The following is a 24,662-nucleotide window of genomic DNA, read 5'->3' as shown; positions in this document are numbered from 1 at the left end:
AAACATACCAATGAAGACTGCATTTGAAGTAGAACCAACATTCTAATTCTTACGTGATGCGCATTACAGTTTTGGAAATTAAGCCCAACTTGAATTACTTCGAGTGAAAGACACGATATATCAGGATAAACATGTTATTTGAGAGAACTTTCAACAACTTTGCAAAATTTAGTAATTATAACGTAGAAGTGTCAATAATTACTTCCATAAATGATAAAAATGCAGGACACGACACAAGACACAATTTCGCACAGCCGGCGGCGAGTAAGAGAACCAGTGCGCAGGCGTGTACGTTGAACAGATTAAACAAGCCGGCGCATGCGTCGTGCTTACTGAAATAGTTTGTGGTCAATGCGCGAGTACTAGAGACCGTTGCTGCTGTTCAGCAGCACGGCAGACGCGATTTATTCAATTAATATCCGATGAATGTGATTCGTGAAACCAGTGATATTTCGTATGCGTGTATCACGCGCAGTTTTGCCGATAAATGAGCCTGCAAGACAGTCTTTTCTCCGGAGACGTGGAGCACGACGTGACTCTATTTTCAAGGGACAAAAGACGGAAAAGGTACGTGCCAAACGATCACGTTTCTCGATGCAGCGACGCGCCTTTAAAGGTTAGATCAGCAACCTTTTTACTGCGTGTCTTCGACCGTAATCCACAACTTTCGTTTTCTATACAATGTTTACAACAGCGAAACCCGTTATGCTTTCCCTCGTGGAATCATTGAACCGTTCATTCGATAAAAAAATGTAACGGCATCGCCAAAGGGTGACGTCTGTCATTGATACGAAAAATTCGAAGGTACGCGTCGCAGATAATGCCAATACAACGATTTACGACATTCAAAGTGACGTAGGATGATTTCTACGTGCACTTCGTTCTCATCCTTGACACGCAATTTGATTCGAATCGGAAAGTAATTAAGGCAACCCGTCGGATCTCGAGAAACTGTTAAGATGCCATACAACCGTTGCAAACGGGACAACGGTTTATCGACTTCTTTTACCGACCCTTACCACGTTTATAAATATCTCGGTCCGAGAAGACGTGACTAATAATTGTAATTATCTCTGCGACAAGCCCCGACTCTTGTAACACGATGACGGATCCGTTACCTTGCCGGATCCAACGTAAAATCCAACTTTTCTTTTTCTCGCTTATCACCCGCGTATTCTAAATGCCGATGTTTTTCCCGTCCCCGGACGGTGCTATATTTAACAATCTGAATAACATTTGGAGAAACATAAAAGAACCGTGAACTCACTGGCAATGTGCCGAAGGCAAATCGAACAAAATCACGCGTCGATCATTTCTCGACCGCGAGATTACGTTGCGGCCGACGGTCAAGTTCTTTTTCATGTCATGGATATTGGTTAAGTAGCACTCGGCAAGCAACGGCTCTCCGGTCTCCGAGCATCCCGGAAAATTCGCGCGGAACGCAAAGTTTAATAGAAGCTATTATCCTCCTCAACGGGAACGAAGCTAATGATCCGCAAGCTCGAGGTTATGTTATCGCGGAAGAGAACACACAACATTTCCACCGGCAGCGGAAAAACAAAACAAATTGCGAAGGCCATCGATGTGCGTATTTGCTTATTAACGGAGCGTAGAATTGTGCATAACGCAAACGAGGTTAACGCTGGACAGTCGAGAACGTGTTATGTAAGAAAGCAGCAAAATTTCGTGGACGACAGTGCGTGTCGCGCAACATTGCATAATTACTGGAACCACGCGCGAAGGGAATCCCCCGTCGATCCTATTTTGAAAACTGGCCCTGCGCGCGGTGACTGCTAATCTATTGGCTTCCTCGCCGCATGTCGCTCACGTATACGCTTGATTACGTGAATCGAACGCAACGCTTACGAGATACCACTCCGCGTTTCTTCTTTGTAGTTCAAGGCTCGTCGATTTGGTCGTCGATGATCGCATTTAAGATATCGAGCAAACGATGCAGGCCTATGCCCGGCATAGCCGTTTTCTTCGAACCAATTTCTTTTTCTTCCAGACTTTCGTCTTTTGTGGAGAGGGTGGGATCGATTTGTAACGCTTCATGGTCCGTTCCACCTGAACGGTCATGGCATGCAATCATTTAACTATCGCGTAACGTGGAACGCCAGCATACGGCGAAAACGTGTCTCGTTCGCGCGTCCTTTATTTACGATGCACAAAAAGGCCCCAAGGGGAGCCACATCCTTTTCATCTTATTACAACGGCGTAACGAAGCTCGCCTTCTAACAGGTGCAACGTGTGGCGCAGGTCACGTACCGTAATGCTACAGTGATTCTTACCGCTCGGAACCGTTCAATTTACGGACGTAGCGGTATGAATCATTTGCGACTCCTTCTGCTCTCTATTACGAAATGTACATCACGTTTTGCTCCTTTTTCAATTACATTATTTGAATAATGCCCAAGAAACTTTCTACGTTACGTGCGGTAAAATCTCATTTCCTGGTTACAGCTGACAAGTTTTCCATTTTACTCTGGTCATAATAATGGTCGCCTGGAACGGTAATCAAACGCTCTAACGGTACACGTAATTCGACACCATTCCTGCCGGATGCGACGGTTGCTGGCGGCGGGTAGCTGCGCTTGTTTGTTCGGAGATTCTATTGCACCATTTTTACCGATTCCAGCCGATTAATAGCCTTGATCGTCCTATTGTTACCGGCACTGGTTATCCAACGAATTTTCCGTTTGACGTGTCGAACGTAACGACGGCCGGCTTGTTATCGAATATGATGATCGTGCGGAATGCAAAACGAGGTTGTGCGACTCGTCGGAATGCGGCCGAAATGCCGGTACCGGGAAATACGAAGGATGAATCCGATTTGAGGAAACGAACGAAGGAGAAAGTAAAACGCGCGAGGCGTTATGTAAAAGTCAAGCCGGCGTGTTCATCTGGCGGGATACGGCGAACTGGCCCGGGGCAAGGCGGTTACGTTCACCGTCGGCCGTCCTCGGTCCGGTCTCACTTTCAACCGCGGTCGTAACGCGTTCTTTTCACTTTTACAGGGTACTCGTCTTTCCACCTGTAAACAACTATCGGAGATTCATCATACACCAGCTGGTGCAGGACCGCTTCGACGACCTGCACACGTTCTCGATCGGTCAGGGCCTGGACAGACGGACCGTCGTGTGCTACAAGAGTGACTTGATAAGGTATCAAGGTGTTCAGTGACATAAATATCTACGAAGGACACTACAACATTTTCCTTTGAACCACTTGACTGTGGTAGCGTTTGGAAATGATGATTCCAATGTTCTTTTGGCTAATTCATTGATAAAGACGGGCACAATAAAACGTCCTTCTAAGCAGTAAGTGTAGTGAAAGTAAACTTCGAGTGGATAATTTTATAGAAGAGTTGCATCGCATACGATTTCAACGGAGAATTAACAGTTAACGATTAACGAGCAATAACACTCGACGATTTACTATTGATTGCTTCGATCGATCGTATTAAAAATCAAGTATTAGGTATAATCTTATAAAACCAGTGTTGTTTATTGGTGATAAAGTGAGTGATTATTGTGTAAATCATTTCTTAATTCCATTATAAATCGTGTGACGTTGTTGAAGAATTTTTCAAATACATTGTAAGGGATAGTTTGTATCGCAACATGTATTATTAGATCAACTTGTTAAGAAAACCTCGATTGTTTAACTTTGATTTTTAATCAATAATCGGCTGGCAAAGTGTTGATTTTACGTTGAACGTAACTACCGCGAAAATCGCTAATACATGCGAAGCAATTACGAAACGAATTTACACCGGTGGGATTCGTGGGACGTAGCAGAGACAAACGAAAGTGAAACTGACCGGCTCAAGGTCGCGTAACGTATTCCCGGGATGTGATCGTAGGACCGGCTAACATTTCGAGGAACGTTGGCCTACATTGAGAAGGCACTGAACAATTTTGTCAGCGTTTAATTCTTTGTTTTTATGATTCAAGGGATCCGAAATTGAATGGTGATCAGTGTAAATCGAGTACAAAGGTCGCTGATACGCCACTAGAGATGGGTGCTGATGGCCAGAGATCGTCATCCGCTTCGCCTGATCGTGTTCGAGTGCAGAGACCAGGTAATTAAAACCGACCTAATGTCTGTATTTATTAATTCTAGCGATATGGTGAAAACATTAAATTCTTAAATAATTTCGTACGCTCTTGCGACGATTTTTAGTGAAGACAGTGCCAGCAGTTGAGATATACAGGCCACCGGCTGCCAGGAGGGCTAGGAGTGAACAGATAAACACAGATCAAGTTCAAGTGCATTCCACTGACTCATCCTCTAGTGGAAAGTAAGCCATCTTAATCTTCTCCTCAATTTCTATCGTAATTTTTACAGATTTCAGGGCATACTAATGTCTCATACTTTTATGAATCGCTTTACAAAGAGCTACTCGCCAAAGGAGACCAGACCGTGCCGTTTATGTTCCGAGAGCTCGTAGGAGCTTAGACACTGAAGGGAGTCCACAGCCTTCAGAATCTACTCGCACGACTCGTACAACCAAGGAAACTAGCGCGTCGTCCTCCACCTCTCACAGACAATCAAAGTCGAATTTAAGCGGTAAAGAATCAGACTCTGATAGCCGACAAACTGTGGAATGCATGAAAAAGGGATCAAACAGCTCTGATAAATGTCAGAGCAATGTAGAGAATGAAATTAGCCAGCGTCTTCAGACCGACTCGAAGGACACTGATTCATCGGGTTCTCCGATCGTGTCTGACATAGAATCTTGTAACCAAGAAAAATCGGAGGAGGTGAATAGTGAGAACGAGCATGTGCCAAACAAGCCAGATAATTCTACTGTTCCGGATACAAAATGTGACGGAACCAGTGCATTTCAACCGCATACCGTTCAAGAAGAAGAAACATCTAGTAGTTCTAGTGAGGATAAGACTAGCTTAGATTCAGTTGAAGCGTGTGTACATAGCGAAGTTAATATTAAAGATGAATTAGAAGGATCTGATAAGTACATGGATAACATTGTTACAATGTCTACGTCGAATAATAATAGAAAGAACGATGAACTTTCTAATAAAGATAAAATAACGAATAAGAAGAATACGCAAATGATAAGTCGCAAGATGGTGTCGGATGTTTTAATTATTTCGGACGTAGAACAGAAAGAGCCACTCCCTGTTAAGGAAACTACTCCCCCACCGGCAATACCGCCGGAGAAGAAAATAAAAAAAATTGAGAGACAGAAAAGTAAACCAGCACCACCGCCATCTCCTCCGATTAAGAAGATAAATAGGGACGAATGCGATTGGGATAGTTTGTTCGACGACAACGGCGATTGTTTAGACCCGACTCTCATAGAAGAGGCAAGTCTCGTGATAATTATTTATTATCAAGTAATCATGACATTTATTTTAAAGACACTTGTTCTTTAGTTGACTTCAGCGGTTGGCGACGTTATGATAGAACAACCGAAAAGTGATTACAAGTCGTTTACTAAGCACATCGAAGTATCTAGCGACGAATTTGCTCACGTTATCGAGATATACAATTTTCCGTCAGAGTTTAAGACTAGCGATCTAGCAGCTGTTTTTAGTCCTTTCAAGAACGGTGGCTTCGAATTGAAGTGGGTAGACGACACGCATTGTCTTGGTGTCTTTAGCAGCCCTCTTGTCGGTAATTGAAATGATTCTTTGTCGACCGGTCGAGGGTAACTAACCATGTACTTACTTAATGTAAATTCTTATATATTTAGCCGCTGAAGTACTGGCATCTGATCATCCGTTTGTAAAAACGAGACCATTAAGCGAGGCCACGGCGTTAAGTAAAACTAAAGCAAGACGGAGTGCAGAATTTCTGCAGCCTTACAGAAGTCGTCCTGAAACTTGTGCTGCATTGGCCAGACGATTGGTCACAGGTGCTCTAGGTGTAAAACTAGCTACAGCTAGGCAAGAACGTGAACATGAGAAAAATGTTTTACGTGAGGCTAAAGGTAAGTTCAATTTAGAAATATATGAATGCTTTTATATTGGAAATAATGGTGAAAAAAAATGTTACAATCTTTTTTTAGAAAAACGTAGATTAGCGAACAAACAACGGGAAGACGTCTGGGAAGGAATAATCCCCGAAAAGTAGCATTGTCTACTTGTAATGTAACGTTACATTGAGAATTACTTGCATCATATGTAAATGCTACGACATTTACATGCATTTGTGCCTTACTCATCTATTTTTCATCTTTGACAAACTCATTTGTCGAGTACTGATTTGGCTATTGGTTTCGGGAACACACGGGGTAACCTTTGCCAATAGATGAGTGCGGCATAACGGAGGTACCGATTACTGATCATACTCACTTAGGACTGGTAAATGAGTTTCTCCAGCGTTTGTTTTCATTTATACATATTATACATACACGCATATCACAATTGTCCAGACTAGTTGAATACGAGCGTGCCTGTTGCACTATTTTCTAACGAAGACGGTATCGAGTATTTTAAGTGATACATACTTAGACAGGACGGTTTACAGTCCCGTTTATTATTAGATCAACTATAGGAACAGATGTAGAAACGTTTTACGATACGGTTATATTCTTACCTCGACAGTTGCCTCTGTTAGAAATTTATATATACGACGATAAACAATGCTGTGTTGTGCAATGATAATACGAGACAATAAGTTAGAAATCGTAGAAAATAATATCATGATATTCTTTATGATAACATGCACGCGTACTGCATGCGCATACATCGATTTTGCTACCGTGATATGTAATCAAAATGTGTCTTCACAGAGTTATGATTTTCACTATGGAACTATTAATGAAAATACGAGGTGGCATTTTATTATTGTCTGTGCAACATAAAAGATATTGTAGTTGTGAATTATATATATATATTGTATATGCCACTTGTATACATATATATTTCTGTTATATGAATGTTAAAATTCTGACGCACAATCATAATATCTACACATATTACAGACTTATTATGCAAGAAAAGAGGAGAATACAGAACTGCAGATTGTATTTTTATATACAATTGTTACCAACAGAGGAATAAAGATATGTATCGCCAAATCCTAGTCAATGTACACAAGGAACATGTTACCTATATTGTATGTTATATTGCCGAATTTTTGTCAGCTCGTTGACAAAAGAATTTAACAAAGAAAACGAAATGAGAAAAAAAACAATAAAAAATATTTTATGTACTATACTGTATCGCATATATTTTTCCACATTCTTGCACTCCAATTACAGTGTCCAATCTAATACTATTTAAAAATCTCAACCGATCAGGGTTATTTTAAAAATGGCAGTACAATGCACTGTACATAAAAAGTTTTTACATGTATAGACCACAACGACTGGCTAAAGTACAATTCAAATGCGAGTATCCATGATTACCATTTTCCACCTTTCTTTTTCTTCTTTTGTTGCACTTTGCGTTGTTGTTGTCGCGGACCTGAAGTCTCCACAGCCGGACTGTGTCGCGGATTGGGTGAGGGTTTAGCATTCGTAGGCATTTTGGTGATATCGCTGTAAAAATTAATAACCGGTTAGTAAAATCATCTATCTATAAATGACAAGAAATATTTAACAAATGTTTAACACATACTAGAGGTCGCTCGCTCCAGCAGCGGTACCCTGTGTACCCTTCATAGCAATATCCCTATTTCTTCTGTCACGCTTTTTCCTAAATCCACTACGTTCGTGTTTGGGTAACCATCGTTCTGGGTCAGGTGTTACGTTTGAATCATAATTCTTAGGTAATTTACCCTTGCGCTTACGCTTCTTACGTTTCTTTTTTGTCGCGTCGACAGTAGGTTTGCTAAACCACAAATTTATGTATTATTTTGACAATAATACCTTAAATATAGGACAGATATAAATAACATATAATAATAATTACCCTGGCGATGGTTCTATTTTCTTCTTGATCACTTTGGTACCTATAACCCAATTACTACTTTCCAGAGCATCCACATCGGTTTTCTCTGCAAGGTCATGAAGAGGCGGTAATCGTTTAGACAGCAGTTGCGCTTTTTCGGGACAGAATTGCACATAGGCGACCACCAGCTGGGCCAATGTCTTAGTGTCGGAAGGAGAAGCATCTACCATTTCTTGTAGTATGTCCGCTGCTACCTTTATGTCGCCGCCACGAAGGTAGAAATCGGCGGCCTGCCGCCAGAATTCTCCTAAATTATCGGTGGTTTCCTAAGTGACCATCAGATGACAATTAAATTCGAGACAAAAGAGAAGAGTGGGAGAAGGTGAAATGATGTATACCTTATTTTTCTTATAGTAATTGACAGCATTTTTTAGGGCACCTGACGCTTTCTCACGATTATTATTAGCCATGTAAAGAGTAACAAGTGCGCTCACTACTCCGGGCAGCGACTTGTCTCTGTCATTCAAATTTTCGAGAATTTCGATCGCTTCTTGTTTCTCGTCTTGGCTGAGCAGAAGTTGCACACAGACTAGTTTCATTTGTAATTCTTTCTCTCCAACCGCGTACTGTGTCAACAGTTTCGCGGCTTCCTTAGCTTTGCCATCTTTACTAAGCTGCACGGCTTTAATAAACATCGCATCAGCGGCCAATGCTGGGTGATCCTTTGCAAGTTTATTACAAAACGATTGACACTGTTCTGTCTGTAAATATACAGTTAATATATTGTTAATATAACATATTAAGTACTGTAAATTATCTGTATACTTCAGTGGTCTTCTTTCAAAAAACAAACCTGATCAGTGTATAGAGCAAGTAAACACTGATTGTAAGCAATGTTCCTTCTTTGTCTAGAAGTTAATTTGTGTTCTAGGCTGTCATGAGTAGCACTCTTCATCCTCTTTTTGCTGTCAAACACATTCTGGTCCTTATTGAGGCAGACAAGATTATTGCTTGCAACTGCTACCAAGGCTATATCGTCTGGTTTTGCTTTCAAAGCAGAAGTATAGAGTGCTTGTGCCTCTTTCTCGCGACCTTGAAGCTGGAGGCAACATCCCAGCTGAACCCTAATAATTCCTAATTCATCTTCTATTTCTTCTTCAGCTACCCCATCTTCCTCAAGACCTTCTTTGCACATTTTCTCGGCAGCTCTCAATTTTTTTTCTGCTTCTACCAAAAGCGATCTGTCTCCATTGCTACCTTGTACAATTAAATGACACGCTGCATTATACGTCATTTCATATGTGTCTTCCCTTAAGGCAGGAACTTCCAAATTCTGAAAAAAAAAAACATATCCATGAAATAGTTAGATATATTTAACTTTAATTGACCACTTACAGAGCCCTCTGTTGTTAAGTTAACAATCACAGCAGCAAGATTTGTTTCCCTTTCGTCTTCATATTCATCATGAGAATTCTTTATTATGTCTCTATATACGCCAAAACATTCTTCATACTTCTCTAGCCGATACAATATTTGTGCTTTTAACTCTTTAAGCCTTAAAGAAGGATTAGGAACAACATCCACCACCTTCAGTGCTTCAGGCAGTTGATTCAATCGATACAAACAGTAGGCTTTCTCAAAATCCAAGTTTCTGCAAAACAAGGTGTTTGTTCAATTGTTAAATTTAATTTACAGTGATTAGAATCATGCAAAAACAATTCTATTCGTTTATAAAATACGAGGATAGGTATAGTTAGGTGACTGAGTAGCCAGAGCATCAAGATAAACAATCTTACCCAGCAAGTTTATGGTTTCTAGCCATAAATTGCAGCACATCATTGAATTTTGACAGTTGAATACAACAAATAATTTTACACTGGAATGCAGCTTGTTCATCTTGAGAGATTCCTAGAACTAAATAATTTTCTAACATGAGTATGTAATATTTAAATAAAACAGAGCACAGGTTATGTTTACTACGAATTAACAAAAATCGATTCCTTTAATAGGCTCAATGAATTACTCACTCTTATTCGCAACTTTCAAGGCTCTTTCGTATTCTCCGTTTTGTCCCAATTTATTTAATTCCGCGTACAACGCGGACAGATTGTTCTCCTTAGTGGCCATGTTGCTCACTTTGCAAGCATGTCCAACGTGGAACCAGTTTACGGAATAAACATGGTATCACGCTATACTCCTTTCACATAAATTCATTTCCCGTTTCATTATTTTCATACCTACTAAATTAATTAGAACTCGGATTAGATAATTCTAAACAATGGGGTAGGTCAGTTTTTAAAAATTCATATATTTATTAAGAAATACGTAAAATATAATTAATTAATGATAAATTAAATATTTTATAATTATTAGATAGCTTAATGTACTATCACGCGATAATATCGTGCGAAAAGATTCATCGGACACCCCGCAATAGTAAATTATTTAATAAAATTAAAATTTCATTTGAAAATTGTATTGGGGTGCCATCTGGCGCGCTATTTTAAATTTAAATTATGTATCAGTTTCAACGGATCGCCGCGGATGGCGCCACTAGTTTTAAATTTGAATAGTAAAAATAATTCTTGCCAATATTTCCGATATTCATTACAGCCCCTGAGGTGTTTTTTAAATTAAAATGAAACAAGGGAAATGAAAAATTTGCAATAACTATTTTATTAATTCATGTCTACAAGCGTTGTTCCAATTTTTGTATGAAATATCAATAAATCGCCATTGCATGAAATTCTTCTGTTCAGTTAAGTACACTGAAGGACTTGTTATCCTTGAAGCACTTCACTAGATTGGCAGCCTTCTTACAGTCGTTGGGGCCAGCTGAAACAATTTTAACAGATTTATTAATGTATATCAAACTGATCAATATATTATTGCAACGATATAATTTCAAATACTCCACTTACTGATGTCCTTGCATTTGTTGATAACATCATCGATCTGCTCCTGTGTAACTCCAGCGGGTGCCTTCTTCCTGGCTGTTTCTTCGTTTATGGAACCGTCTGCGTTCATCTGTTACATAATTATTACTTGTTACAACATTTCATAATATCGCTGACAACATCGTTAATTAAAATAAAAAATATAACAATATGGAAGAATGTAGAGGTGAACAGAAAACAGAGTATATTTCTTACAGATCTTCCACTACAATTTACTATTTTTATCATAAAGGTTTGAAATAAATCAATGATATATCATTGCACTTACGATTCCAATCTTTTTCAGCATGCAGGAGGAGAAACAGGCCAATTTTTCGTCGTCCACGTTGAAATTACCGGCCTTCGCGTCGTCTACTACTTCTGCAATGTAAATGTAATTTATTCTTTATTTGTTAATATATTACTTTGCGCTGTTTTATAAATTATTTAAGTTGTAATTCTCGGACTTACTCGCGTCGACGCCAGTGTCCGCAATACAGTCATTCTTGTACTGTACTAGTTTAGCCTTTTGTTCGTCTGTGAGTGCCTAGAAACCGCAAAACACGTGAGCATATTGCAAAAATACTTTACTTAACTCACTCGAGTGTATTTCATTCAATGCCAAGGCAATCCACGGAATTAGCGAAACAATTCTCAAGAGAATAATTATCGTAATTATTGTCAATAAATTGTATGAATTATGTTTTTCAAGAAATCCACAAGCAATCATGCAATCAAAGACAAACCAGTAATCACTAATAAAGCACCAACAATTACACGGTCACAAGCAATCAGAAAACTTTTCAAAGAACGTAATCGCATTATGTCACGTTGATCTTCGGGGTTATCAAATAGTTCAATTAAAAATGCCGAAACTTGTTCATGTAACATCGTCTTTAAGAAAAATCTTTGAAACGTTTCATTCAGCATGATCCATGAAAAATGTATAATAAAAACTTTAAAATTAAGGACAAGGGAACAATTATAACAATGCCGTCATGAGTTACCATAAATATTCTGCACTTATTGGGTACAGGTAACCGGCACTCGATATCGTAAAATTTTATTGAAACAAATATCAAAAATTTTTAACAATAATCGAACAAAGTTACAAACGACCAGCTCTAGATAAAAAATAAAAATAGCATAGCGTTTATTAACTACGACGATTAAAATAAAATTTGGATATGCCGTTTCCAGAAGTTTATAGGGAAAAAATGAAATTTTTATAAATCTCACCAGGGCACTGACGAAGCAGAGGGCAAAGACAACGAGCACGGTCTTCATATTTGTAATTGGACGGGGTCGTCTGTTTGAAGTTTGGCGTGTGATGTTCACAGAGAACTGTACACAACATCGGATCTTCCAAGCGTTTTTATAGTTCCAGATAGGATCGACGCGGTCATATACCACCGATGTGTCATGGTTTCTCCTTCCATCGGCCGGCAAACAGACGGAGCATATGTTTTTTGGTCAACGATATCTCGACATTTTTCCCACCCGGTTACCTACCATAATATTCTACGGTTGTGTAACCGCTGACCGCTCGAAAGGATGCGCGATGGATTATTTTAACAAAGGACCCAGAACGCGCTACCTGCCCATCTACATCCCGTTAAGAATAAGAGAAAGAAAAAAGAAGCCCAATGATTCCTTTCGAGGATTTCAATGGATGACCCATCGTTTGGATCTAGAATTTTTTATTTGGTATTACAGCTATGAGAATTAAAAATCGTGACTGATGATCCTCGAATGTCGAACGAAAATACACGTTCGTGAAACGAAGCTTTTAAAATAAGAGATGATGGATGCGGAAATTTCAAGCGAATAATGTATTCTTAAAGTAAAAAAGAAAAGAAAAAGAAAGCGAAATATCTTCTGATACAGCCTCCCGATATTTTTCTGAACACGTAGAGAAAGGAGAGAAGATTTTAATTTCAGAGAGAAATAAAATATAATATAGCGTACGAATATTATTTTTCTTGCGTATTTCGAGTCTCCTCTATGTCTACACTCGTTATCTTATTATCATGTTCAGCCATTATCTCCTCCGAAGATAAATCATAGGAAAATGAAGTTTCGAAGAAGTTGAATCGGCATGTTTTTTGAATTCGTGGAAACGCGGAATCGAATTTCATTTAAATAATTTAATCGGTTCTATCGACGGTCGATACATACTTCGCGAGCGTTTCGAATGGAAATGTTTAAGTCAGCGACTACCATTAATCGCAATCGTAAATTTGAACGACAGCGACAGAAGTGGAGCTCGGATCGAACACTTTTTTTTTCCTTGTTCGAGAAGCGGCGAATGACGATGATGTTTACCACTTAACTGTGTCATTTAAGATTTCTCAAATCGCTAGAAAAGTCTGCTAGATCGAATATAGATGAGTCGCATGCAGCTGCTAAAAATACGTTCAACCTCCTCGGAGATGCTGGAACGCGCTTAAATTTCTCATCTAATCTATTGTTAACCGTTCGATATACGATTTACTATTTATTAGAATATAATAATAATTACGTTGACCCTTTCTCTTTAATTCGTTAAATTCCAACGCGAACCGCACGAAGTACGAGATGCCGCCATAAATACTAAATTAGGCGTAACAAGATGTCGTTGCCATAAGGATCTGTAGTCGTTGCAGCGACGATATTCGAAAGGGCCGTCGGGATTCCATAAAATCACAGTTCCCCGAAACGTAACGCCTTCTACAGCGCGCGTTCCATCGATCCTGCTTAAAATTCACGGGGAATTGTTGCCACATTGTTCAAACGGACCGGTCATCTCTTCGCGGCGAAGTAAACACGACGAAAAAAAAGGGACGAGAAGATTGTACGTCCGAGCGAGCAGCATGAATAATTGATGGGGACAGTTGTCGGCACTCTGCTACCATTTTCTTTTCGTGTGCACATTATCGAATTTTATTTACGGAGATACGTGACCGCGCGTGAATTCATCTTTTGTGTCGTCCGGCGAAGGTCACGGTGAACTCTTGTAATTTTATATGCCAGCCGAAGGATCGTCGACGAGGATTATCGACGGTTTTCAAGAAACAATTACGCGCTGTAATTAGCCGCAAGAGAATAAAGTGCGCGCCGCGAGAAACACGGACCCCACCACCATCGACCAATCCGTTCCTCCGCTATCTAACCGAGTCATATCTTTATGCATCTTTTTTATGTAGTGTAGTACAGTAAAATCTACTATCGAAATTTAATTCGAAATCCTTTCACGCCTTTCGACCACCGATAAGATTCGAATATAAGTTACCGAGACCGACGATTAAATATTCGTTCTGGGCACAGATAAAAAATGTTAAAAGAAAAGGTATTCATATATTTTTGTAACACCGACCAATTATAACTCCTACAAAAATGTTCTTATTATTTAGTGAACCGGCCCTTCCCGCATCTCAAAATATAATATCAAGTCACTTGGTCTAGTTTTAATCTTTTGAAACGGAACTATATTTCCTTACGAATTTAGCTGGCGATTAGTCAATATTGCCATAATTTTCAACACGGATCGTGCGACTTCCAGAGATTAATATGTAGACGGGAAATTACGCCGAGAGCATTTAAGCGATGGCGATCCAGATGATAGCGTTACACTATAATTACAAATTGCATTCTAAACGCGATCAACATATCGACCGGTTACGTACCTAAGCAAGATGTGATTAGGTGAACATGAACTCGAATAATTTATGAAGCTATTCTTAACGTTCTCATGGAAGTTTCCGCTATAATATAGTGGGAAGATTGTTTATTGAAAACGATCAAGGAGGAACGATTATTATGATTCAGGCTTCTATTTTTCTGTTCAAGAGTTGGGAGAATGATGTGATAAAATAATTGTGCATAATCGATGAACGCGATCGATTATTATCTGGAAACGTTTATTAGTGAAGTTACAAAGTTTCTTAATAGCATACAATCATATTTACACCATTCATTAACGCAACAAATTGACGGAAAAATAAGTAATTTTATTTCATGTACTCCAGTTACTAAAGTCTTTCACTTTCCACATTAGCACGGATGCTGTTTTATTATTCAAGCGTAAAGGTGATTAATTAATTAGTGTCCTTCAAAAATAGACCGTCATTTTCTTTCTCTATAAAAGAAAAAGTGACGACATTCGTCATATTTTTTGTTGTTGCAACATTCGAGAAAGGGTAAAATACTCCGCTTGTTGGACCGGTACGAATCTTGTATTGAGTAATGAGAAAAACAGAGGCAACAATGACCGCCAGACGCCACGATTATTCATAATTTGACCATCGTCGTCTCACAGGAAATTGCTAATAAACAAGGCAGCTGAGGGTTGCGTATAATTTAATGAAAGCATATGAAGATGATTTATTAGAAACTTCCATGTTGATACGTGCATACATACAGTATTGATGAAAAGAAACCGCAAGATTATATGTCGAATTCCTTAATATCAATTTTTTAACTGGAAAAAGAATCTTCGTATCTACTTTTTCAATTATGTTTATTTAAATGCATTGACGTAGATCCAGAAGTCGTGCGTTGCTTTTTATTAATTTTTTCATCGTTTAATCACAACGAAATACTACGACAGAGATACGAATTTCAGGAAGTAAACATCTTTATCAACTAGTTTTCTTCTAAAAAATCGATAACTCGAACGTAGTCCACGATTTTACGTAATTTGTTCGGTGAATTTGTGACATTGAATATACTTTCAAATGATTTTACGCATAGGATCAAGAATTGTAATCCAGTTTTAAAATATTAATTTTGAATATAATTTGAAATCGAATATTGTATTTCCAATTAAGTCCGGTGCTGCCACCGGTGTCGACGGCCACAACCGTTCGATGCGTTAGAACGAGCATGCACTGGCGATGGACACCGCCGACACATAGAAGTGCAGTTAACATTGCGGTACAGAATATTAAATTAAGTAGTTTCGCGTAGCATGAAAGTACAACTGCCAAATTGCCTTACGAAACATGGGAGATAAAGGTAACGAATTATTCCAAGAATTTGTAACTATCGTCCACGATCCTGTGATCATTTTATCTCGCTGACAAATAACACCGTGACATTTGGTTCGCGTGAATCGTCACCGTTCGAGTTCGACAGTTAGAAATTGACGAAACATGCGAACGGTTCAGATATGTATTTAATCGAATGGTTAATAAAACGCTCGAGTCTTTATCAATTCATCGGGACCGGTTCCTTGTGACGTACTAGGTTAGGATACGCTTGTAAATTGGGTCATTTGAAAGCGCGCCACTTTGAACGGCTCAGCTGTCACCAGAATATTTGCATTCTTCGTTGCAGATTTCGATTTTTTTTTCTGTTTTTCCGCGTTTGTTTTTCATACCCCGAGATCGATTTGCAGCGATGCATTCAATAGCCTTTGGGAACACCGTGTAACCATCGGTTGATAGGTAATTAAGACAACGCCAGACAGTGCTGATAAACGTTCGGTAATATTCACCGACTTTCGGAATGTGTTATCTCCAGTTTTTAAAAAATTCTTTTTTTTAAGTTCGAACAAAACAGGGGGGTTGCAATAACATAAAACACACGTTTGGAATTGAAACGATCGAAAAATCACAATAAAGACACACAGAAATGTACTTTGGAATTGTTACATTCGATATGCTCGACCTTATAATTCTTTATTTTCACATTGATGTATATGGGTATCTTTTTGTGCTTTTTATTCGTTATGTAAACTGTCACATAACGCTTAGTCTCTTGTTATATGCTACTATACTTATGTAAACACAGTGGATGTGTTTCTTGTTTCCAATCCCGGATTATAACATTGAACATTTAGGTCTTCAGTTACCTAGACTTAGTTGCTTAGACTATAGTACTCGTGCTGCCGTGCTTCCTATCATCATATTTAAACGTTACTAGTGATTTTGAAATGCACAAAAATGTTCCCGCCTTAATGGGACTGCGTAATTCCCCATACAAACGCTAGGTGGCGATTTCCCATGTAGAAATCAATTTAAAATAAGTTTCCCGTTAAAATAAAATCTGGGATTTTTGTTTAGAACGAATCTCGTTCTTTAAATGCAATTTTATTTTATCATTCATTTATAATTATCTGTCTGTATCGAAATATTATTTGATAGATGATATATGTCTGGTATTTACGGGATAACGTTCACATAATAATGTTAAATAATTTTACCGTACTTAAATAATTTTAATTGATGAAAATAATAATCTATTTAATATCCTAATTAATAATCTACTTAAATCTACAATGGTGTAGGAAACTATTTAGTTACTTTGTTACGCAAAATACCTAAACAAACGCAGGCCGGTTTGCATAATTTTTAGCTGCTAACTCGTGTTAATGAAATCTGAATCTGTTAGTATTTCCAGTAAGTGCACTAACGAGAAACGCAAATGGCACTTTCCAAGTATAAAGTTAGTTTTTCCGCGCTAATTCGAATTAGCTTAATTCGTCGTTCTTTATGCATTTGAATGTGACGAAAATGCTTTATGAATCACTTTATTTATAATAAAGTACGTACTACACTGTAGTAAGAATTAGGGAAGTATGCTCGAACGCTATTTTTACTTCAACATTAAATATTACAAAATTATAAAAAAATTTCTTCCCTAATAAAAAATTTTTTTAGAGCATCACGTGCACTTCAGCGGAGGAAGTAGTCTCGCGAAAGACAACAATATTATGATACAACCGCAGCGACATGGACAAATCGATGTGTACCTTGGATTTTTACAACTTCATCACAGGTATCATTTCCAAACAAAATTCATACCCCTTTTATTTTGCTATTTTTATAACACTAGTCATGAGCTTAACATGATCCCAATTTCTGTGCAGGTATCTTGTGGAATTTGTAATTCCTTGGAATGCATGTCAACACAGCGGAGGAAAAGCCGCAGCACCAGCTGTAATTGTTGGAATCAAGAATCCCAATTGTCACATAGTTGATATTGCTCAAGATAAGGACGGCTTAAGGTACAAATTTTTAAAAACAGTCATAAAACAGCCAACACTTGTTACGATCAAGAAGTTCAAGAGCCTTCCTCTGTAACAGGTTGAAAATAGAGTTCCTAGCTCACAAGGAGAAGATCTTAAAAGAGGAAGTGCAAATAAGCTGCTGCAAGTCCGGGACCCCGTTCAAAATCCAGCTGAGTGCACGTGTCTTAGCGAAAGACAAGGGCACCCCGTTGCTGAGGAACGGCATTCACAGCATCGGTGTGGAGAGACCGGAGGAAGATGAGGTCTCCGAGTAGATCTCGCGTAATGTAACGATATTTTCCGCATATCTAAGAGTCGAGTTGTTCTTTTTTTCACAGGTGCTGGGTACAAAAATTAAAGAATACCTGAGATCGCACGGCCAACATCAACCTTGAACGGAAACCAGCGTCCAGGTTCAGGAAGGAAAATCGCGCGTCCGGTTGGCAATGAAGCATTCAACAGGGGACGGCCTAATTGATATAGTGTGTTTTGGTCGGTGACTAGGGAATGGCTACAATTAGTCGACATAAGCAATCACGTTTACCATGTCTCTTTACCTTTAAAACGTAGGATACGCCCAAGACGAGCCTAATGCAATCCGCCGTTTCACCTTCAAATTGCACGGTATTAACTTTTGCAAATTAAGTGCGCAGTGTTCACTGACGAGCTTTTCACAACCCCGTTGTTCTATCGTGTCGATGTCGTAGAAGTCTATTACAGAAACGACCCTCACGATCAAGGAAAATTAATGTGTTCCTATGATCGGCCTTTCCGATGAATCACACCGAGATATGTAATTACTGCTAAGTACCGCGATCACCTACTATTAACTTCTTCAACGAAACGTATCACGTATTGCCTAAAAGTGTTTACTATATCTACGATATATCCACTCTCAAATCTATTTGTAATATAAGCCAGATTGTATTTTACTATCATTTTACATCGAGCGTAGGCTTTACGAACCTCTAATCAAACAACAATTACGAAGCTGCGAGCGTCGACGCTGTTTTTTCTAATTCCTTGCTAAGCTGAGAACGAATCACAGATAAACGAACGAATTTAACGACAAACAAGGTGTTTTATTAAACGATTATCTTGCATCGAAATCTGTCAACTTTTAATTTAAGCTCTGATCAACGTCTTCGACCAACCTTTACTAGCGAGAATATATTATGTAGTAGGTAACACCATCTTAAATGAAGCATCTCTATCTGTTACTATGCACGGTGATGCTCATAAGGGAAAGATCTTTGTTGGACTCCGATTTTAACCAGCCTTTGTATTTTTCTACTGCCATAATTGCTTGGCAGTAGAAAGATATGAACAATTTTCAGTCCACGGATCAGGAACGAATTTTACATTTTAATTGATCATGAGGGACACATCGGATTGCAAAGGCTTGTTAAAATTGAAGTTGGGCTTCTTCCCTTGTCAGACAAGTCCACTTAATTTTTGTATACCCGCAAAGACACCTAGTAGACGCAGGGATTCATTGTCAGCACCGGAAGCTAGTCTTCTTCATAGGAATGCCGGTCGGTCCATCGACAAACTCGCAAATATTAAAGCCAAGTCTGGCCAATGGATGACAATTGCTCTTCGGGTTACCCCACTTGCCCCTAAAGTTCATCCAGCCAGGCAGGATGCTGTTCTCCTCCTTGAGGAGCAGCTCTATCTTCTTCCATGTAGGCCAGGCAGTTCCAAAGCCGCTCTCATCGTACAAACGGGGCAACCTAACGAACTTATGCTTTCCCGGTGCTGTCCAGAGTCCATGGGATCCGCGGGCGCTGAATAGTATCGGATGAGAACCGCCAGCGGTGAATACCCTTTCTGGGAATATGGGTTTCTGGAAGATGCCCTTTCGCGTCTCCTGACTCTCGTATACGAACGTGCCGCTCCGCAGATCGTATCTATAAAATGCGCCGGCGTCGTGGGCGGACACATACATCGCCGAAGGATAATTGGCGTCCTGGAACAGTTCAAACGGAAGCTGAACGAGCGCAGAAGACCTGAAAGCCAATAAGAGGAACAGAAGACACTTTCTAATATGAATTATGAGTACCGTGGTCGATTCATCTCGAATGTAGAACAAAAAACTGTTACGCCCTCCATTGGCAATGCCCGGGTCTATTTTGATCTGGAGGAACAAAGTCTCTCCAGTCGATTGGATTAAGTCAGCATGTAGTACGATAGAAACGACAAAGGAATCAAGTATGCAAACAATACCTTCGAGATGCATTTAAAAAGAATTAATAAAACTATGAACGGTAAATATCATTTCGTTAATTACATAAAACCATACGATACAATTCAAACCATATTTCAAGATTTTAACAAAGCCATACACGATAAATTATTTTCTCCGTTTAAAATAGCGTCGTTAATGTCATCGAAATGGATTGGCCGAGCGACAAGGATCTTCGATACGTCGGCTTGTGTACCTTGAAATAAAGACTCATGTGTTCCCAATCGCCCACATGGTTACCGTACTCCTTCAGCATGCCCAGACACATGCCGCCTACAGTGGGTATCGGCCAGGTACCAAAAAATCCGAGATCCAGAACGCAGACTGCCTTTCCCTCGCTGAACGGATAGAACATCCAATAGGTCACGTGAAAGCGCAGCTTCCGGGACCTGGTCCTTTTTTTCGTCGTTTTCTCGAAATCCACGATTTTCTGCGGACACACACACATACAGTCCTGCGAACGTCGGGGACGCGGTAAAGAGACAGGTCGTCCCGTTCCGAGTTTTCACTCGATGGTTTCGAAACCTACCTCGCCGCTGGACTTCGGCTCGCTCCTCCACGCTTTCCCCGGAAGATTATTCGCAAGGATCGCCGGAGACCCGAAATCGTTTTGGATCGAGTTCCTCGACGGTGGCCAGGCCTCGCCCCCCTTTCTCCGCGACCTCCTGGCCGCCGATCGCACGGTGTTCGAGCTCGCGGTGTCCGCGATAGCGTCTTCGGGCTCGCAATTGTTGATCAAAGCGTAAACCGGCACCGATTCCGTCGGCTTCCGACCGTACAGGAACGACGATCGGTTGCCCAACAGCTCCTCTGTCGATCATGCAACGATTTAGAAGTGCAACCAGATCCACGATCACACACTTCCCAACGAATTAAATACCCTGTTTGCGTTTCTCCATAACCGGTAGAAGATGTTTCCAATCCAACAGTACTACCGATCATCGAAACGCAAAATCGGTGTTGGGACAGTGTGAGCTCGATACGATCTCGTTCTCATTTACCTACGTCGACTCTGGTGCGCAGGTAGTCGTCGTCGGGATCCATGTTGTCGAGGAAGTCAGGCACCCCGAGGGGCAAGAACTGTTCGCCAGGGGCCAGCCACACTAGGGGCGCCCAGTCTCGTACTAATTCCTTTACTGCAATTAACGCGCGATTAATGTATCTTGTTCCCTGAAGCTTGAACGGTAATTTTAAATTATGTATGTGAGTAACCAGCGCGATCCTAACTGGAGGACTACTAAATTGCCGATCTCTAAAGTAACAGCTAAAACTTGACTGAACATCTGACATACAATCTCTTCTTTCCGTTTCAACGGATTCCAGTTAAAACGGCAATTTCCACCGTAGCGAAATTTTTGTCGTCCGTTCAATACGCGAGGCGGTATGTATTTGATTTCTCCGAGCGTCCCCACGGTTGTGTACAAGCTTTTGAATGATTATTGGACGAGGATTACCTGAAATATACTAATTACGTCGACCGCGTATGGTGCACGCAGCGGGTTTCGGTACGAATGTAATATCGAATCGAGCCGGTTAAGTGGAAGAGAAACGCGCTTTATAACCACGGTATCGCGCACGATAATGACGGTCAACGATAGGAACGTCACCAGTCGGCAATAATATAATATGTTTATTAGAAAGCCTGTTCCTCCGCGACAGCGTCGTATGTGGTACATAGATTTAGGTAGAAAAAACGAAAAGCCTTGGGGGATTCTGCTTTCATTGCGTCTCAAGTAGGCAGGATGCGCGCGTGCACCCACGTGCAGCAAGAAGACCGTGCATCGAATGGTTGCATCGTTCTTACGATATCGTTCGCTTTTGACCGATCGTTGGTCCTGGATTATAACTCCTGGTGTTGGGGAGAGGGGCATGTGATTGACCGAAACGCCATCAAAAGTGTGTGACCTTTTTTTGATTGTTATATTGTCTTTGAACCGATAACACCTGACCATTAACGTTAAAGCGTCATCGATACCTCTTGGCGTACACTGTACACATTGACGTAAAATATTATTTAATACTGCCAGAAATACGAGCATCATTCCCGACAAAACACACCAGTTCGTGTAAGAGATTTCTTCTTAGTTAATCTCGTACAAAAGGTAAACTAAGATGTGAAAGGTATCTTTGCTTACATTGTATTGTATTGTGTATTTATTTTTGCGAAGGTGCCGCTTAGATAACATAACCTCGTTTTGCACCTTCACCGTTACTTCCGTTTGCTTACATTGAGATTTCATTTATCAAATCAAGTGGCCAATATCAAGAATTTCCCGGTAACAAAGCAATGTGATTAATGAAAGCGAGATGCCAGCAGAGAACTGCTGCTCTTAATTGGGAACACGCGAACATAATTCGAATTCCGACCGCCTACACAATCGCGTCTCAAATAGGTCGACCATTGGATAACACGTAGCCCCGATGGATACACACCGGCAAGGTACATGGATTCGAGTGACAAAGAATGACGGTGCTAGATGAAAAAAAGGGACAGTTCGCTCGGACTTTGCATTCGGTAAAACGCTTTCACCGTTGCCTGTCCACGTGTAGGCAGTTCCCGACCCATTCATCGTCGTCGAAATCATAATTATTATGTATGTACCACCACCGACAGCACGCCCGCCATATTCGGTGTTACGGCACGCAGCCCATTATGCTTCCGCAATTAAGGATCGCGCGCCCGTTAACGGAAACAGGTTTCTCAAAGCGACGCCGCTTTGTTTCCACGAGCTAATTGTTTCGTTGGTTACCCTAGACCGTGGCGTAATTGTCGGCGACATTTTTCCCCGAGGCGTGAAAAAAAACGCGTATCAGATTCGACGTCAAGATAAAACCGTACCGGCGAAAGAGCGACGGTGTTACGGTATCCTGTAATTGCTCCCACGAGTCCACGAACCATTCTACGAAATTTTTAACATTTACAACTTATTTGTACCGTCTTACGTTGACTTTCAATATCGCTTCAAATTATAGATTGCAATAAACGCTTTGGCATTATCTGAAATTTTCTCCCGAGTCAAAAGGGAATTACAGATCAAGAAACAAAAAGATCTCGTTACGCAGCTACGCGGAAATAGAAAAATTTATTATCGATGGAAAACTCTAATTATCCGACAATCAGTTTAACTAAACAATTTATTAAAGGCCTGATAAATAAGTGGGTTAACAAGGATATTTAACAGTCTTGGTAAAATTGTCTTTAAAAAAAGCGTTTGTATTTTGTTCCAGTTACGATTTCCAAATGGTATAATGTTTGCCCGATGAACAAGAGGAATCGACAGGTCAGGGATCGATTTGACTGTCAACGTGACGGTGGGAGCGCGAGCGTCCCCGAGCGAACGAAATCGAAGATTAATGGAAACTTGTTTCGGCCTGGCTGACAATCGTGAAACCGGTCCGAGAAATGGGACGATCGATTTTCAACCTCGCAGCGATCCACGGGCCGCCTGTGTGTGTTTTGTCCCTGAAAATAGATCGGCCGATTTCGCCGAACCGGAGCGTTTGTTGTCTCGTTATGGGGCCCGTGCTAACTCCCCGGCAGTAATTCGCGTGGCCGCCGGACCAAACCGTTTCACCGTTAATCCACCGACTCTCAGCTTCCACCCGGTCACCATAGCGATCGCGTCCCGATTCGAGACGCCTCGATGTCAGGTACACGCGAACCCGTCTTCGTTATCCGAGCGATCGTGTTCGTCGGGAGAAAGAATTCGCGACCCGCGCGGAATCGGAAAAATCGCAACCCAGTCATCGGGAACGCTCTAATTACACGAACTTAAAGCGTGACCGATGAAGACACCGAATGAAGAATTCCAAAGAACATCGTCGATTTCGTTGCTCAAGCTAACACGTTATTGCAGTTAAACGATAATTGATAGGTGTTCGACCGGTTGAGCACTTTAACTTGGGCTGTTTTACTTTATTGCTTCCATCGCGCTCCTTTATAGCGTGCTCACGTTAAGTGGAACCTCTCAGAATAATATCCGATGGGAAGTCACTTGTTTTTAACATTAATCGGCTTTCAATGATTCTTATTCCGCTCATTTTTATATCTTCGAACTTCGATAATCCACCGAGCTTCGAAAGTAATGATATTTTCTGCAAAACTATCATAATAATCGTTTAAACGAGTGCACAAGACTAAGCGGAACCATTCGAATAATGTAGCCACACGTTTCAAACACTTCTGAATATTCGAGAGAATATGTATTCAAGGAGACGGTGCAATTTTTTTACGGATTTTTCATTGCCTTTTTGTATCGTCTCGTATCAAACGATAAACCGTCAAGGGAATATCCAAGGGACGACGATTATTTGAACTCGATCTTTGATCCTTACCTCGCTCTTCCTCGACGATTTCCGTTGAGTCGGCGATCATATGAACGATACACAGAATCGTCAACAAACACTGCATCGTATCCGACGCGAACGCGCATTTTGACGACCGCGGGTCGGCAGGTCCGTGAAACTTTTGAATTTTTAAGGCCCGTTTATCGTCGACGCGCCATTTTCCCGCCACTTTTGCATCCCTACGCCGCCACCGCCGTCAATCACCGGTAAACTCTCCTCGAGGTTAACGATCGACGTTCTGCTACCAGCCGGAGTGTTTCACGGGTAACTGACCGGTT

General features: G+C 40.5%; 6 protein-coding genes across 8 annotated transcripts in view; 2 read left to right on the top strand and 4 right to left on the bottom strand.

Moving 5' to 3' along the window:
* The window catches only part of LOC144479034 (uncharacterized), a 78,339-nt gene extending 78,093 nt beyond the window's left edge, over positions 1 to 246 (bottom strand). For both annotated transcript variants that reach the window (XR_013495465.1, XM_078197501.1), the window contains exon 1: positions 9 to 246. The gene's annotated coding sequence lies outside the window, so the exon portion shown is untranslated. The remainder of the gene's footprint in view (positions 1 to 8) is intronic.
* Positions 247 to 332: 86 nt separating this feature from the next.
* Positions 333 to 6,177, top strand: LOC144479004 (uncharacterized). 2 transcript variants are annotated; one of them, XM_078197442.1, is made up of 8 exons: positions 333 to 567; positions 3,018 to 3,164; positions 3,957 to 4,084; positions 4,186 to 4,303; positions 4,400 to 5,333; positions 5,403 to 5,643; positions 5,723 to 5,959; positions 6,038 to 6,177. In XM_078197442.1, exons 1-8 carry the CDS (start codon positions 488 to 490, stop codon positions 6,100 to 6,102), a joined length of 1,950 nt encoding a protein of 649 aa, XP_078053568.1. In that variant the 5' UTR covers positions 333 to 487; the 3' UTR covers positions 6,103 to 6,177. The 2 variants fall into 2 exon arrangements, with proteins under 2 accessions (XP_078053568.1, XP_078053569.1); XM_078197443.1 differs by lacking the exons at positions 333 to 567; positions 3,018 to 3,164 and adding an exon at positions 3,176 to 3,599.
* Positions 6,178 to 7,169: 992 nt separating this feature from the next.
* On the bottom strand, positions 7,170 to 10,092 carry Srp72 (signal recognition particle 72). Its single transcript, XM_078197441.1, has 8 exons — positions 9,893 to 10,092; positions 9,662 to 9,779; positions 9,261 to 9,516; positions 8,719 to 9,198; positions 8,264 to 8,626; positions 7,887 to 8,191; positions 7,593 to 7,805; positions 7,170 to 7,513 (listed from the first exon to the last, which is right to left on the bottom strand). Exons 1-8 carry the CDS (start codon positions 9,990 to 9,992, stop codon positions 7,378 to 7,380), a joined length of 1,971 nt encoding a protein of 656 aa, XP_078053567.1. The 5' UTR covers positions 9,993 to 10,092; the 3' UTR covers positions 7,170 to 7,377.
* Positions 10,093 to 10,518: 426 nt separating this feature from the next.
* Positions 10,519 to 12,182, bottom strand: LOC144478730 (general odorant-binding protein 56a-like). The gene is made up of 5 exons (XM_078196917.1): positions 12,041 to 12,182; positions 11,273 to 11,348; positions 11,091 to 11,182; positions 10,787 to 10,892; positions 10,519 to 10,700 (listed from the first exon to the last, which is right to left on the bottom strand). The coding sequence occupies exons 1-5, from the start codon at positions 12,086 to 12,088 to the stop codon at positions 10,621 to 10,623; spliced, it is 402 nt and encodes a 133-aa protein (XP_078053043.1). The 5' UTR covers positions 12,089 to 12,182; the 3' UTR covers positions 10,519 to 10,620.
* Positions 12,183 to 15,658: 3,476 nt separating this feature from the next.
* On the top strand, positions 15,659 to 20,150 carry LOC144467894 (adipose-secreted signaling protein). Its single transcript, XM_078176881.1, has 5 exons — positions 15,659 to 15,796; positions 17,443 to 17,560; positions 17,652 to 17,789; positions 17,869 to 18,055; positions 18,131 to 20,150. Exons 1-5 carry the CDS (start codon positions 15,784 to 15,786, stop codon positions 18,185 to 18,187), a joined length of 513 nt encoding a protein of 170 aa, XP_078033007.1. The 5' UTR covers positions 15,659 to 15,783; the 3' UTR covers positions 18,188 to 20,150.
* LOC144467893 (uncharacterized) lies at positions 19,253 to 24,545 on the bottom strand. Its single transcript, XM_078176880.1, has 5 exons — positions 24,373 to 24,545; positions 21,039 to 21,173; positions 20,567 to 20,847; positions 20,234 to 20,467; positions 19,253 to 19,761 (listed from the first exon to the last, which is right to left on the bottom strand). Exons 1-5 carry the CDS (start codon positions 24,446 to 24,448, stop codon positions 19,291 to 19,293), a joined length of 1,197 nt encoding a protein of 398 aa, XP_078033006.1. The 5' UTR covers positions 24,449 to 24,545; the 3' UTR covers positions 19,253 to 19,290.
* Between the last annotated feature and the right edge of the window lie 117 nt (positions 24,546 to 24,662).

This window comes from Augochlora pura, chromosome 3, assembly GCF_028453695.1.
Source record: "Augochlora pura isolate Apur16 chromosome 3, APUR_v2.2.1, whole genome shotgun sequence".
NCBI classification, from domain to species: domain Eukaryota; kingdom Metazoa; phylum Arthropoda; class Insecta; order Hymenoptera; family Halictidae; genus Augochlora; species Augochlora pura.
The sequence above is the reverse complement of the archived record's forward strand: the minus strand, read 5'-3'. Positions and strand labels throughout refer to the sequence as shown.

What these genes read in the sequence shown, in the direction of transcription:
- LOC144479004 (XM_078197442.1), top strand. Translation starts at nt 488, where the DNA reads ATGAGCCTGCAAGACAGTCTTTTCTCCGGAGACGTGGAGCACGACGTG. An exon ending in AGGGACAAAAGACGGAAAAG is followed by an intron (nt 568 to 3,017) that starts GTACGTGCCAAA and finishes TCACTTTTACAG; the next exon opens with GGTACTCGTCTTTCCACCTG. An exon ending in ACCCGACTCTCATAGAAGAG is followed by an intron (nt 5,334 to 5,402) that starts GCAAGTCTCGTG and finishes CTTGTTCTTTAG; the next exon opens with TTGACTTCAGCGGTTGGCGA.
- Srp72 (XM_078197441.1), bottom strand. Translation starts at nt 9,992, where the DNA reads ATGGCCACTAAGGAGAACAATCTGTCCGCGTTGTACGCGGAATTAAAT. An exon ending in AGAAACCATAAACTTGCTGG is followed by an intron (nt 9,517 to 9,661) that starts GTAAGATTGTTT and finishes CTTGTTTTGCAG; the next exon opens with AAACTTGGATTTTGAGAAAG. An exon ending in ATTACTATAAGAAAAATAAG is followed by an intron (nt 8,192 to 8,263) that starts GTATACATCATT and finishes ATGGTCACTTAG; the next exon opens with GAAACCACCGATAATTTAGG.
- LOC144478730 (XM_078196917.1), bottom strand. Translation starts at nt 12,088, where the DNA reads ATGAAGACCGTGCTCGTTGTCTTTGCCCTCTGCTTCGTCAGTGCCCTG. An exon ending in GGACACTGGCGTCGACGCGA is followed by an intron (nt 11,183 to 11,272) that starts GTAAGTCCGAGA and finishes TTTACATTGCAG; the next exon opens with AAGTAGTAGACGACGCGAAG. An exon ending in TGCTGAAAAAGATTGGAATC is followed by an intron (nt 10,893 to 11,090) that starts GTAAGTGCAATG and finishes ATTATGTAACAG; the next exon opens with ATGAACGCAGACGGTTCCAT.
- LOC144467894 (XM_078176881.1), top strand. An exon ending in TTTTTACAACTTCATCACAG is followed by an intron (nt 17,561 to 17,651) that starts GTATCATTTCCA and finishes ATTTCTGTGCAG; the next exon opens with GTATCTTGTGGAATTTGTAA. An exon ending in CAAGATAAGGACGGCTTAAG is followed by an intron (nt 17,790 to 17,868) that starts GTACAAATTTTT and finishes CCTCTGTAACAG; the next exon opens with GTTGAAAATAGAGTTCCTAG.
- LOC144467893 (XM_078176880.1), bottom strand. Translation starts at nt 24,448, where the DNA reads ATGCAGTGTTTGTTGACGATTCTGTGTATCGTTCATATGATCGCCGAC. An exon ending in AATCGTCGAGGAAGAGCGAG is followed by an intron (nt 21,174 to 24,372) that starts GTAAGGATCAAA and finishes CGTTAATTGCAG; the next exon opens with TAAAGGAATTAGTACGAGAC. An exon ending in AGCCGAAGTCCAGCGGCGAG is followed by an intron (nt 20,468 to 20,566) that starts GTAGGTTTCGAA and finishes GTGTGTCCGCAG; the next exon opens with AAAATCGTGGATTTCGAGAA.